This window comes from Numenius arquata, chromosome 2, assembly GCF_964106895.1.
Source record: "Numenius arquata chromosome 2, bNumArq3.hap1.1, whole genome shotgun sequence".
Lineage (NCBI taxonomy): Eukaryota > Metazoa > Chordata > Aves > Charadriiformes > Scolopacidae > Numenius > Numenius arquata.
In genome coordinates, this window is record NC_133577.1 from 65,192,781 (window position 1) to 65,206,216 (window position 13,436).

A 13,436-nucleotide genomic window follows, 5' to 3' on the forward strand; every position below is an offset into this window, starting at 1 on the left:
CTTCTGCACTGAACTCTCCTGGCGTAATGGGGAAACAGTCATTTTTAGAAAGCAAAATTTCCTTCTAGTCAGAGAACCAGACCGATGTCTGGGTGCTGTTTTGGTTCCACTCACCTCCTCCAAAGAGGGTCGCCAGAGATGGCGGTAGTAGTCGCGGCCATCCTCTGTGTGGTCCTGGCTGCTGCTTAACACACATCAGGATACTGGGAATGCCCCACACAGAAATGGGTGGGGAAGAGTCAGATGTGCCAATGTAGTACTTGAGGCAGTGCTGGAGGGACTGCTCTTTCTGGAGGACAGACCAACCTGGTGTTCCTCCAGGGAGCTGCTGTGGATGCTAAATGGCTGCAGCTTTATGTAGTCTTTGCTTGAGGAGATGTGAGGAAAAAGAAGGGGGGGGGTGGTCCTCACTGCTGTCCTGCTCATCACCATTTCCTTTTGTGCTTTCTTCATCTCTCTCCCGCGTCACCTCCATGACTGCTGTGTGCAAATCCATCTCTTCGCTGTGCTGCCATCATGTGAAACTGTCACGTGGCTCCATCTTCATTGTGTGTCTGTGTGTGTCATGCGACTTTTCCAGCCAAGGCTGTCTTCCATCACTGTAAGTAGACCCACTTAGCAGCAAAAAGAGGAGGATTTAGCTAGAAACCCCAGGCAAGGAAAGACTTTGGACAATGGGGAACTTGCAGAAAGGTGTGACAGGGACAAGGCACTGCCTGGCTCTGTTTCCTGGCACTATAAAGAAGGAAGCGATGCTAAAGAAGGAAGTGTTTAGCTGGCTGAGCTGGTGATTGAAGGTCTGTCACTGAGAGGTCGATAAAAGAAGGGACACACAGGCCTCCTCAGTGACTGCGGGCGCAGACAAAACCGTCACTCATTACTGTGGCATAGGTGGGCCCGTAGCCTGTGTACCATGGCACGTCCTTCACTTTGGTTCCCAGCTGCCCCATTCTTTTCAGTTGTTATGCCAAAACCAAAGACCAACCTGTGCCTTCTCGCAGGAAAAACTATATGGGTCTTGTAGACTTCAGATATTAAGAGGCAACTTAAGTCTTCTTTTCCACACCCCACGGCTTAGCTCCTTCTGATGAATACCAGCCCAGCTCCAGGATAACGCAGAATTACTTTCAAGCAGTTCAGCTGATAAGTATATGCTCTAGCTCATAAATCTGCTCCTACAGGCAAGTTAGAAATCCCTCCAAGACAGAGTCCAGACTGTGGCTGTGTTTGTATCTCATTGCTTCCATATCTAGCTTGTATTCACTGATTTGCTCTCTGCCCAGCAAGACGTATGTGTGAGACAGAGATAGAGAAACAGAGACAGTTGGAATGTGTCTTACTGTATGAAGAAGAGGAAGAGAAAGAGAGTGTGGCTATGGACTTTAAAAAAAAAAAAAAAAGAAAGAGTGTCCATATGTGGGGGAGGGAGTAGAAGGGTGGAAGAATACTATTGGGGCTGGAAGAAATGGATTGCACATGTTGCTAAGAATGGGCTGTAGGTTTTTGCCAGAGATGTTAACATTTTCTTGACTGCCTGCCAGTGCTGGTGTATGCAAAAAGTATAGAGAGAAGGAGACATTTTGTGAGAGGGAAATTGAACACACATTTATTCGGGGATATGTGCAGAGGAATTAACGGTCGGGGATCTAATGCCTGACTGTGCACCTCTGGCTCTGCAGCGCTGTGCCTGTTTCTGCTTCCCAAGTTCTCTTGCTTTCTGGGAAGGCGAGACTTGCCTTTGGAATATGGGCATGATATATTCAGACTGCATTCATCACGCAAATCTGCTTTTCAGAGGTGGTGAGAAGACATGTTTGTTTCCACAGATTTTTTCACTGCTCTCAGCATCTCATTCCTCTCTCTGTTTGTAAGGGCCTCTGCTTTTATGGACATCACCACAGGTTTGAAAGCCTTTAATTAAGCCAAAAATACTTCCAGTCAAGGCATGCAGCCTAGAAAGGACTATTTCTACAGTTCTGTAGCTCAGAAAAGTTTCCTTTTTACTGCATTGTAATGTACACAGAGGGCATTTTACAGGGTAATTGATTAAATTGTGGTTTGTATTTGAAACTAAGTGGCAGATTTTGTCTTGTGTATTCCAGAGTAAATCCACTGACTGGGGTGCAGTTATCCGTGATTTATGCTGGTGGGAAAGAGTTCACAATCTGGGCTGTATAGTTCATAACAAAGCGCAACGGCTGCCTTTGCTACTCAGAAGGATTGGTTGCCAAATGTCTGACAAAGTCTTTCTGGAAGTGCAGATGGTAGCAACGACAGCCTGGAATTAACTCACTCTTTGCTATAAAGTTTGCAATTTGTTATCAGCTCCTCTGGCTGTTTACTAATCCCTGACCCCCAGACTCTCAGAGCGCTGATAACGTTTTGATGTCCGGCATGTGTGCACAGAGGCTCAGCCCAAGTGTTTTGCTGATGATGTACGTGCTACTGGGCTCCTCTGAACTTCTCGATACTGCTGCAGCTGCACAGCTTCCAGGCAAATTAAGCGGCAGCAGGCTTAAGCATAATCTCTGTCATAGGTCTTGCCTCTGTGCAGAAGTTAGGAGATTTTAAAGTGGCTTCTTTTCATTTAGTCTGTGCCAAGAAACTGATTTAAGATGGTCTGTGCGGGTGACTTGTGCCAATTTAGCAGAGTTTAAAAATACAGCTTGGTGCACATGATGAGGTTAACCCAGAGCAAGTCAAATTGCAGATGTTGGTGAAAGGCTCAAACAGAAACGCAGCCTCTGTTCATGACTTAGCCCATACTGCCAAGTGGCAAAAGTGCTTCTGAAGGGACTAAACCCGGTGCACTTCCCACCACTCACCTCCAGATGCACTGGCTGCTCCTGTGAGTGCCACCACGGCGCAGTTTGGCCCAGGATTACTGCTTAACTGTTGCCTCTCTGCTCCCGTGTCCAGAGCTGAGGTACAGACAGCTCCTGCCCATGCGTGCAGGCCAGGCTAGTGAGCAGTGCTGGCCGGGGTTGTCCTGCGTGTGGTTCGTGCAGTCTCTTCAGTTGCCTTTCCCCCCAAGGGCCCAGTTCTCCAAGCCCACCGAGTCCAGCACAATGGCCCTGATTCAACACTGGCTGAGGCTGGGAGGCCTCAAATCTCCTTGCATGCCATATTTTCCAAGCCGATGGTCTGATTCACCTCCTCCCTGCACCCCATCCTTCACGCCACTGGTTTTTATATGGCTTTAACTCTATCCGCTTTGATGGCACTACATCAGGAAGCTGGAGCCAGTGGAGAATGTCATTCTTTGCCAGAGACGGGGGAAAAATGAGGACCTGGGTGAATTCTCTGCTGTGTCAGGACCCGTTGCCATTCCTGACATGAGCAATACACTAAATTCTTGCAAGCAGTTGGGCCCCAACTTTATCAGGTCACCTTTGTGGTCATCACAGCTGTTCTTCTGAGCAAGAGCTGGCACGGTCTGTTGCCAACAGCTGTGCTTCAGTGACAGCACTGGTCACTCAGCGCTGCAAATCCAGGGGTAACACAACAGGACTTTGATAGTTCGTGGCTGAGGGACAAATGTGTGGTTTTGCCACATGCATGTCCCTAAGAAGGCCTGTTTCTGGCCCAGACTACAATAGTCTGGCCACCTGTGTAGGAGTTTTCCCAGGCACTAGTACAGTGAATTAAGGCTGAAGGAAAGGTCTCCCACTCTTTGTTCCTCATACCCCTTTAGTGTATTAGGGATTTCACTGGCCAGAATATGGTTACCAGCCCTGCAGCTGGTCTGAACTGGAAACCAGCTTCTCTCCTTACAGCTTAAACAGGGGTATTCTGCGTGTTTCATCAGAAATGTTTAAGCCTTTGAAATTCACCTCAGTAACAGGGTCTTCAACTGCTCATCCCAAATGTCCTCTTAGGACTGTTCGATCCCATGACAGGTACTAGTCAGAGGCATTCTCTATTAGCAAAAATGGGAGAGGCTTTTCCATCCTTCTGAAGTGTGGGGTTTTGGGTGCAGTGCCTGCTAGCACAGAGGGATGGCGAATGGTGACGGAGCACAGCCAGGCAGCTCCTGGCGGCTGGACCCTGAAACAATGCATTTAGTTGATTAGTGTGAATCCAGGGTGAATACAGAACAAGGCATTGTGCTGGTATCAAGCCCTGTGTGCTTTTAGACCTGTGCAAAATGAACCTAACCATGATACCCAAAGGTGGGTCCCACAGTCTGGGAGGATTTAAGTAGGAGGCTGCCTTGTGTGTTACATTTTTATATTACAAGAATTCAGAAGAAAAGCACAAGGCACAACTGCCAGGGACTCTGTACTGCAGGGAGGTGTTTGAGTACCCATCATATTCACCTGGGGAAGGCATTAGAGGGGAGATTGGGGTGCAGCTCCTGGCTCTTAATGGATGTCTTGTGTCGCTGGAACATCATGATGGAGAGAAAAATCAGAGAAAATCATCCAGCTTTTCTCTCTTCTCACGTAATCCACATTGTTTAGACGGCAGGCTCTGCGGGGTGGTGCCTGCCTCTTTCTGTGTGCTCCAGCAGTGTCAGGGGAGAGGAGACCGTAGCTCTCAGTGAGGGTTTTACAGTCATGCAAATTACCCATTAGAGCCATGGATGCCCTCTTGGTGCCTTCTTACCATATATTTACTGATTAAAACCTATGTTGCTGCATTTTTCTATAAATCTTCAGCCCTGCTGCTGCAAGGGATAAGCTTGTCATCCTCCACATCAGAAGGACTCTCTTCCTTGCCCGTTTTCCCCTTGGCAGGGCTGCCTGCAGCCACTGTGTGGGTGGAGGGCTGTGGAGCCAGTCTTTTGTGCTCAGACCCAAAGCTGATGTAGAAACCATTTCTCATACTTGTTGTTGGCTGAGCCACAACCACCTCTCCCCTAGCAACAAAGCCTCGCATTTCCATCGGCGACATTCCCCTGTGTCTTACAGAGGCAGGAGCTGGTTTTGCTACCTCCGACTGCAGAAGATAATTGCCAGAAGGGCCCAAGGTAGTAGCTTCAGGCAAGACAGACTGTGCTGAACTCCTAAAAAGGATGCCCTTGCTTCTCAAGGGAGGCTCAGTAAGGTGGTTTAGCTCCCCCTCATCCCCAAATTAGTTTGGGAGTCCCACAGAGTGTGACTGATGAGTGATGGAGCAGCTGCTCCCTGCTTCTGCGGTGGATGGCTCCCTCCAGGAGCCACTGCCACGCATTAGCCAGGTCTCTGCTGGTCCTCAAGAGCCATCGCCTGCTTCCCTGTGGTCTCAGGCCAGATCTGTTTTCTGGTGATGTTTTCTTTTTAATGTGACGCGTTCAACCCCTCAATTTGCCTGCTGTGGGCTCACACTGAAATGCCAGAGGGCTCAGGAAGGATCAGCAGTTGAAGGAGAACCCCGCTGCAGACACACAGGGTCCCCTCGGGGGCAGTTCCCTCAACACAGGCACTGAGGACCAGCCCAGTCGCAGCTTTTAACGTTTAAAAAATATGTGTGAACAGGGCTGGGTTAGGCAGGAGGGACTTTATTGATGCTGATGGTTCAGTAGACCCCCCCCCCCCTTCCTTGAACACGCGGGTACCAGTGCCCAAATGCCCCTGCGTAACTGGTCACGGGGGTCCCTGGGGAGCTGCAGCTGCTGTGGCCCCATGGCTGTGGCTTCAGGAGGACAGGGTCTAGCCTGGAATCGGAAAGGCGAGTGGGAATATTGGGCACATTTCTCACATAGGCTGGTTTTCCCACACCACCTAGTGGGAGCAGGCATCACTGCCTGGCTGCTTTCTGCAGCATCTCCTTCCCCTTCTTCTCTAGTAGACACCTGCCCTTGGCCACTGTCGGGGAAGGAGGACGCAGGGCTGCTCCTCCAACCTACATCACCATTCTTAAATGCTTCCATCTCAGTGCATACCGTTCCTATATGGTCCTCTGCCCTTCCTTTCTCACCCTGTCTCCTTACCATCGCAGCTCACAGGCACAAGAAGCACGACACCTTGCAACCCTGCGACACCGAGTACCCTGTTTTTGTGTACGAACCGGCCATCAAGGAGACCAACGGACTGATCGAGTGCGGCGATTGCCAAAAGTAAGAATTGCGGCTTCCCCTTCATTTGGGGGCTCCCTGGGCCATGACGGCACGTGAGCCTTGTCGCAGAGCCCACTGGTGATGGCAACTACCTGAGAAGAGTTGCCAGCCGCCGTGCCTATTGCATGGCCACTGCCACAGCTCTGGCCGCAGAGCTAAGCAGCCACACTGGCCAACAAGGAGGTGAAAAGACCGAGTTACAACTTATTGATACACAAGGAAAAAATTGAAACCATCTGTTAATAAGCAGAGGCGGCTGTAGAAGGAAGGAAAGAACATTTAAAAATATATATATATATCTTTCCATTCCACAGATTTCGGAGAGGGATTTTTTCTGTTTTTTCACATTTCTGGCAAAAGTTTTCTCTTTAGAAAATTTCCTTTTTGCAATGCTTTCGGCTTTCCTTTTCCTTCTTGTATTTTCTCTTTTCTGTTTTTCTACAGCAGAAAAAAAACCAAAAAAAAAACAGGGGGAAAAAGTGTTAAACTGAAAGAAATGAAAAAGCAAGTCCACTTTTTTATTTTCCATTTTCATTTTAAGAGAACCAACAGTCCAAAGTAACAGAAAAGGCATTGTGAAAAGAGGCCATTTTCAGTGGTTGCATAGCACCATCAGCAGTCATGTGCGGAAAGGTGACAGAAGGATGAATTTCCACTGGTCCAGCTTTTCCTAACATGAGGCATCCAAAAAGATCTGACTAGAATCCCTCTTTAAAAAAAAAAAAAAAAAAAAAAAACACCACCCAATCCTACCTAGTCTGACTTCAGTCTTGGACCAACTGCAGGAAAGATTTAAAGGTTAGGAAAACACCCTGTGCTAGTCAGCATGACTTTAGGAAAACCAGGCCTTGCCAAACATTGTTTTAGAAGAAGAGATTGCAGATTTGGTGACAACAAGGTATTGTGTAGGTGCAATAAGCTCTGGGTGGATCCAGAGGAGCTGAGTGCCCCAAACCAGCCTGTCTGTGCATTAAGCTGTTGCTGCAGAGATCTCTGCCATCGATGCAGCCTGGGGCTGACCCCTCCTTGCTGCAGTGCCTTCTCCTCGCTGGAGCCCAGCACCCATCCACCACCACCACCCCCCCCCAAGGGAAGCTGGCAGAGGTTTCCACCCCGGGTATTTTGTACTGTGTTGGTTACAGCAACCCACTGAGTGGTAGGAGCTGGAGCAGGGCTGAGTAATCTCAGGGTGACAAGCCTTTTTCCTTTGTATCAGGAATAGTGTGGTGAGCAGGACTAGGGAAGTGATCATCCCCCTGTACTTGGCACTGGTGAGACCACACCTTGAATATTGTGTTCAGTTCTGGGCCCCTCACTACAAAAAATACATTCTGGTACTGGAACATGTCCAGAGAAGGGCAATGAAGGGGTCTAGAGAATTTATGAGGACAGGCTGAGGAAACTGGTGTTGTTCAGCCTGGAGAAAAGGAGGCTGAGGGGAGACCTTACCGCTCTCTACAACAACCTGGAAGCAGCTTATAGCCTTGGTCTCTTCTCCCAAATAACAAGTGATAGGACAAGAGGAAATGGCCTCAGGTTGCACCAGGGGAGTTTTAGATTGGATAATAGGAAAAATTTCTTCACTGAAAGGGTTATCAAGCACAGGAACAGGCTGTCCAGGGAAATGGTTGCGTCACCATCCCTGGAGGTATTTAAAAGAGTTCGGATGTGGCAGTTAGTGGCACTGTTTAGTGGTGGACTTAGCAGTGTTAGGTTTACAGTTGAACTCAATGATCTTAAGGGACTTTTCCAACCTAAATTACTCTATAATTCTATTCTATGATAAACTCCTTGTCTCCTACTGCCAGTCCCAGTTGATTCACTGCCTTATGGTATAAGGGGGGGGTTGAGGCAGCACCTCACCAGCGCCGTCAGCAGCAGCCACTGACTCCTGTTCGGCTCCTTTGTAGTTACAGGCATAGTTGCAGCCTCTGGGTCCTGGGCACATCTCTTGTGCACCTGTATATTCAGGAGAGACACGTGCCCTGACACAGGCTCTATGGAGCATCTGCCAGTGGCCCATTGGGGCATGCAGGCTTTTCCCATCATATTTCACAAGCCCAGGTGGTTCCCAGTGGAGAGAGGATAGGCTGGGTGCTCCATCCTGGGCAAAAATTTGGTTTGTGGATTGGTGCATGGGGGACCTCTATCCCAATTACTGAAGTGTGTGAGTCATAGCTCCCAAAACAGTCATCAGCCAGGAATACTGCAATGGTTGCTCGCTGCAGTGTGTGACATTCAACACCTCTAAAAGTAAATACAGAAATCCCTGGAGGCTAGAAGGCGGTGAGACTAGGTGGGGAACAACCAGGGAGACAGGGCGGTCCTCCAGTGCAGTCAGATTGGTCGGCGCAGTGGGCACATCCTCACAAACCTGTATTTCCAATGCAGAAGTCCTCTCCCTTGGCTGAGAGGTGGTTAGCAGGACCGGGAGTGCACAGAGCCACGTACCGGCCCTGCCACCAGTCCCAGCATGCCAAGTTCCCTGTCCCCCACCATCCCTGTGCCCAGCAGCCCCAGTCCAGCCTGCAGGCTCCTTGCCAGGGCTATATGGCCACCCGGTGCCCGGTGGCAGCACAGCCTGCAGGCAGGCACTGGAGGACGGGCAGCGTGGGCAGCTCAGCCTTGCTTCAGCTGGCTGCAGCCTCTGCGCTGGCAGAGGGCAGGCAATGCCTGCGAGGCGTCGGGTGTGGGGGGGGTGTGACACAGGCTGGTGAGATGCCCAGACACGTACAGCGCCTTGCGGTGACACTGGCATGCGTACGCTTGGACACGCACCCCGTGCCACCCCTGTGCTCGCCCAGGGGTGCCGCAGACATGCACGTGCCTGTGTGCAAACCCACAGTCACGGGCGCCTGCAGCCCCGTGAGCGCAGCGGCATGTCTGGGCTGCCCACGTACATCCATGTGCACATGCACTCATGCCCAAAACCCTGCACACAGCTGAAACGCGTGCCTGCCCTCATCCTGCTCTGCCCGCGCAAGCCCTCGCCCGCCTGCACAACCAGGCAGTGGTGCTTCCGTGAGCCCTCACGTGCACGCCCCCGGGCAAACGCTTACATCTAGACACATCCTCGCCCGCACGTGCCTGTGCTCGTCATTGGACCTTTCTGTAGCCTGCTTGCCCAACGGGGAAGGGAAGGGACAGGCAAACTTGTGGCCGCAAACGTGAAGCTGCACCTTTTTTTGTGGCAGTAGGCAAGACCAAGCACCAGTTGGTCAGTTCCATTATGCCAACATAATGTGCGATGCTACTGGGATCCTCCATTTCTGTCTCCAGTAACGTGAAACTTAGCAAAACTCTGCCCCTTATAGGACCATACAGTACATACAGCCTTGCATGGTATAAGCACACACATAAATATATATTGAATGGCATTGACACACGTCTGGATGAAACTAGGCCGTCTCAGGTGTCATTTGCTGTGACATGCTGCCCCTTTGGGGAGGGCTTGCATTTGGTTTTGTTGGCTGGGAGGGTTTTGGGTTTGATTTTGGCTTTTGTGACAAGTGTGGAGTTGTAAATCTGAGCCAGTTCAGAGCTTCAAGAGGACAAAAAAGCGTGCTAACATCAACTCCCCCACGTGCACAGCTGCTCGCTGTGTCTCTCCCCCCTCCTGCTGACAGCCCGTTTCTGATGATCTCTTTTTTTTTTTTTTTATTTCTCTGCTGTGGGCCAGGTGGTGCCAGGGCAGCTGCTCTGGCTTTGAAGCAGGAGGGATGTGCTTTCTCCCACCCTCTCTTTTCTTTGCAGGATGTTTGTGGCACAGCAGATCGCCAGCAGTAACCTTCTGCTCCTCGTCATGGATGCCACCTGCGACTGCAGTGTCTTCCCACCCGTCCTGCTGGATGTGAAAGAGGTCAAATATATCCTTCCACGCACAGCAGGGAGGCACAGCTCCACAGGCTCTTTCGTCTCCGTGTTTGCTAGGGAGGAAAACCTGCTCCCAGGACAATTGCCATGGGGGTGGAGGGCACGGCCTGACCTATGGACAGCCAGGGAGAGAGACGTGGAGTGAGCAAGGTTGAAGTAAGGTGGAGAGAAGGTAGCTGTCCTGATGCCCCCCAGCCCTCCAAGAGGAAGCCAGCCTCCACTGGCCAGGCTGTCAGGTGCACTGTATGAGGGTGAGGGTGGAACAGGCCAGGAGAAAGGGTCAGTGGTGGAGTGGGCGCAGATGTGTTGGCTCCTCAACACTGCTCCCAGGTGCTTCTGTAACCCATCTTGGCTGGGTCCTTGTCCCTCACTCCTCATAAGGGTGATGACAAGGTCTAATTTCTCACCGTGAAGCTGAGCCCTCTCCATGCATTTTAGCCACTTTCAGTTGCCCATTGTTCCTTGCCACCTTCTAGCACTTGAAGACATCTCCAGCCCATGCAGGGTGACCTGCCCTTTCCTTGTCCTACACTCTCTGTCCCCCAGGCTGTGCAGTTACACCTAGATAACTTGCATCAGGGCCCCTTGGGTCTGTGTGGCTCTTGTCCCCCTGCTTGCCACTGCCAGTGGTCCTTAACAGCCTGGCACATAACGCTTCAGTGAAGTGTGAACGGATGCGCTCCCAGAAGCTGCGGCGGCGGCCGGACACGTGCCATGCGTTTCACCCTGAGGTACCCCGGGGCAGTGCGGGAGGGAGGGAGAGCGCAGGGCTGGGTGTCACCGTGGGCATGCCTGTGCCCATGCACACATCACCTCCTCTTGCAGCCCTGTGTTGTGTGTATCGCATGCCCATCCTGCTGGCTGCACCCAGACACAGCTGTGTGACTCGCCAGGTGGCTTCCTAGCAGGAGGACAGTCACACCGGTGACACCTGGGAAAGGCTTGAACTTAGACATCATAGCATTGTGGAGTTTCACCTGCTGAAAGCGCCCCGATTCCTATCACCAGCCCTTGCGACCTGGGCTTGGTACAGCGGCAGGCAGCTCTCATGCCTGCTGGCCCAGCAGGATTTTGGTCCAGGCACCTTTGCACAGCGTGCGAGGTAGCCCAGCTGCCTGTCCCTGCCCCAGGGAGCCAGCAGCAGACACAGTGACCTACTCACAGGCAGGGGACTCTGGAAGGAGCTGCAGGAGGGATATGCAGGCAGTAGCTGATCCTGCTGCAGCCTCTGAGGCTGAGGGATCAGAATCAAGGTGTAGGGCAGAGCATGGCAAGAGCCAGGGAGGTGGGTGGCTTCCTAGCTCACATGTGGGTGCCACAGCCCATGGGCATCAAACCAGTCCCTTCCGTTGCCCCCGGTGATCCCTCCTCTTGACCGTCTGCTATAGGCACTGCTGCCCTATCCAAAGCACCTCTCTGATGAAGACAGGCTGAGAGAGTAGGGGTTGTTCAGCCTGCAGAAGAGAAGGCTCCAGGGAGATCTTACAGCCTCTTCCAGTACCTAAAGGGGGTCTACAGGAAAGTTGGGGAGGGACTGTTTATCAGGGAGCGAAGTGACAGGATGAGGGGTAACGGTTTTAAACTGAAAGAGGGGAGATTTAGATTAGATATTAGGAAGAAATTCTTTACTGTGAGGGTGGTGAGACACTGGAACAGGTTGCCCAGAGAAGTTGCGGATGCCCCATCCCTGGAGGTGTTCAAGGCCAGGCTGGATGGGGCTTTGAGCAACCTGGTCTAGTGGGAGGTGTCCCTGCCCATGGCAGGGGGGCTGGGACAAGATGATCTTTAAGGTCCCGTCCAACTCTAACCATTCTATGAAAGGCACAGGGCAGGCTCCCTTCCCTCTGCCGGCAGCCACCCTGGCTATAAGCAAGCTGACGCCTTCTCTCCCATCTCCCAGGAAAATGCCCAAGACTGCGGTGGCGCTGCCGAGATCTCCATCTCACCAACGCTGCTCCTCCTGCCCCTGGGGCTGCTCCTGCGGTGACACTGCCTGCAACAGTGATGCTGCCTGCAATGCGCCTTACGCGGCAGAAACCCAGGAAGGAGGGGGCCGCTGCTGGCTGGAGCAGTGGGAGGGGAGGAGATGGGGGTGCAGGCTCTTCTTGAATGCCCACTGAGACTCACCAGGGAGACCAGGATGTTAACGATGCAGAGAAGCACATCCTCTGTCCTTCATCACAACGTCCAGCGTGGTGCCGATGGTGGAAGCTGCTTCCTACTCAGAAGCCTGCAGCCGAAGACCTGTGTGAGGACTGGCAGGGTTGGCTCCTGGCACACCACCTACTGAGCTGCTCCTCCTGGCCGTCAGCTCACAGCCAGGACAGCCAAAATCGTTGGCATGGCTCTGATTTTGCCATCACCCTGCATCCCTGAGCCACTCTGGGGAGATCTGGCCTTAGGAGAGCAGGAGGGACAGGGGACACTGTCTGCCTGTCCCTTGGTGGGAGCCACCGGCTTTTTGAGCACCTGGGACCAGAGCAGCCCAGGCACAGCAGGGCGGCAGTGTCTCCTAGTCTTGCAGGTGGTCCTCAATCGGGACCGCAGGGGCAGGACATGGCACCTAACCTGGACTGCACTGACTTACCATGCAACTGGACAATGAGAGGTAGCACAGCTTAACTAGGTAGTTGCAGCTACACCAGCTCTGCTGAGGAGACCCCTCCTAACGCTGCTAGCACAGCAGCCACATTCTTGTCTAGATGTGGACTTACTTCTGGGAAGGAGTTATGTATGACCCACCAAAAGAGGGGGTATGTTCCCCACTGCCTGCTAGTTTCACTGCAGAAGCAGCTCAGAAACGGGCGCTTTTCCCCTCGGAGCAGCATTGCCCTGCTCGTTGAAGCTGCCCTTGGTTGTCATGGGGCAAGCAGCCCCCTGCCCTGAGCCCAGTGTTCCCAGCTGGTGGGCACGGGCCATTTCTCACAGAGCTTTACGGACAACGGGTGGGGAGCACCCATTTTTCCTTTTCTTTTGTATGAACTGTTCCATACCATCTCGTTAAAAACAAATATATGGCATATTTTAAATAGATACTTAAGTTTCATCATGTCACGTTCGGTGTAGAAACCCCTCTCCCCACCAAACCCATGGGGACAGGGTGTGGGTAGAGGGACTGCAATCACTGCTGCAGTGTCCTGGCCATCAGGGATGTACCAGTGACTCACAGGGATGCTGAGAAGTGCTCCTGGTCCCTGTGCCTCTGGTTTTACTGGAGCTACAGGAAGAAGACCCTGACCATACACCTGTGCTGTGAGCCAGCCGGCTGCACCACACAGCCCATGGCTCTCTGTCACCCCTGAGGCAGAGTGGGAGTCCTGGCACTGGCAGGGTATGTGACAGGGGTAGGGTTGCCACAGGGTTGCCAATGGCTACAGATGGAAACAGGGTCCCACCTTGAGCTCTGCACCATCCCCATCTGTAGCCATCCCAGCACCCATGGGTATACTGTCGTTGCACCAAGGGAGCAGGCTGGCAGGCCAGCAAGGCAACACCTTGCCCTGGCCTCCTCTGCCAAGGCCAC

The 13,436-nt window shown here is 52.1% G+C and overlaps 1 protein-coding gene and 1 pseudogene across 1 annotated transcript in view; one reads left to right on the forward strand and one right to left on the reverse strand.

Annotated features, from left to right (window-relative positions):
* CACNA2D4 (calcium voltage-gated channel auxiliary subunit alpha2delta 4) overlaps nucleotides 1–11,900 on the forward strand; it is a 131,573-nt gene extending 119,673 nt beyond the window's left edge. The window contains exons 36-40 of the mRNA XM_074163365.1: nucleotides 581–601; nucleotides 5,923–6,040; nucleotides 9,794–9,906; nucleotides 10,562–10,644; nucleotides 11,814–11,900. Of these exons, the coding sequence (XP_074019466.1) occupies nucleotides 581–601; nucleotides 5,923–6,040; nucleotides 9,794–9,906; nucleotides 10,562–10,644; nucleotides 11,814–11,900 (422 nt within the window). The remainder of the gene's footprint in view (nucleotides 1–580; nucleotides 602–5,922; nucleotides 6,041–9,793; nucleotides 9,907–10,561; nucleotides 10,645–11,813) is intronic.
* LOC141462614 (uncharacterized) lies at nucleotides 803–4,896 on the reverse strand (annotated as a pseudogene).
* Nucleotides 11,901–13,436: the final 1,536 nt, after the last annotated feature.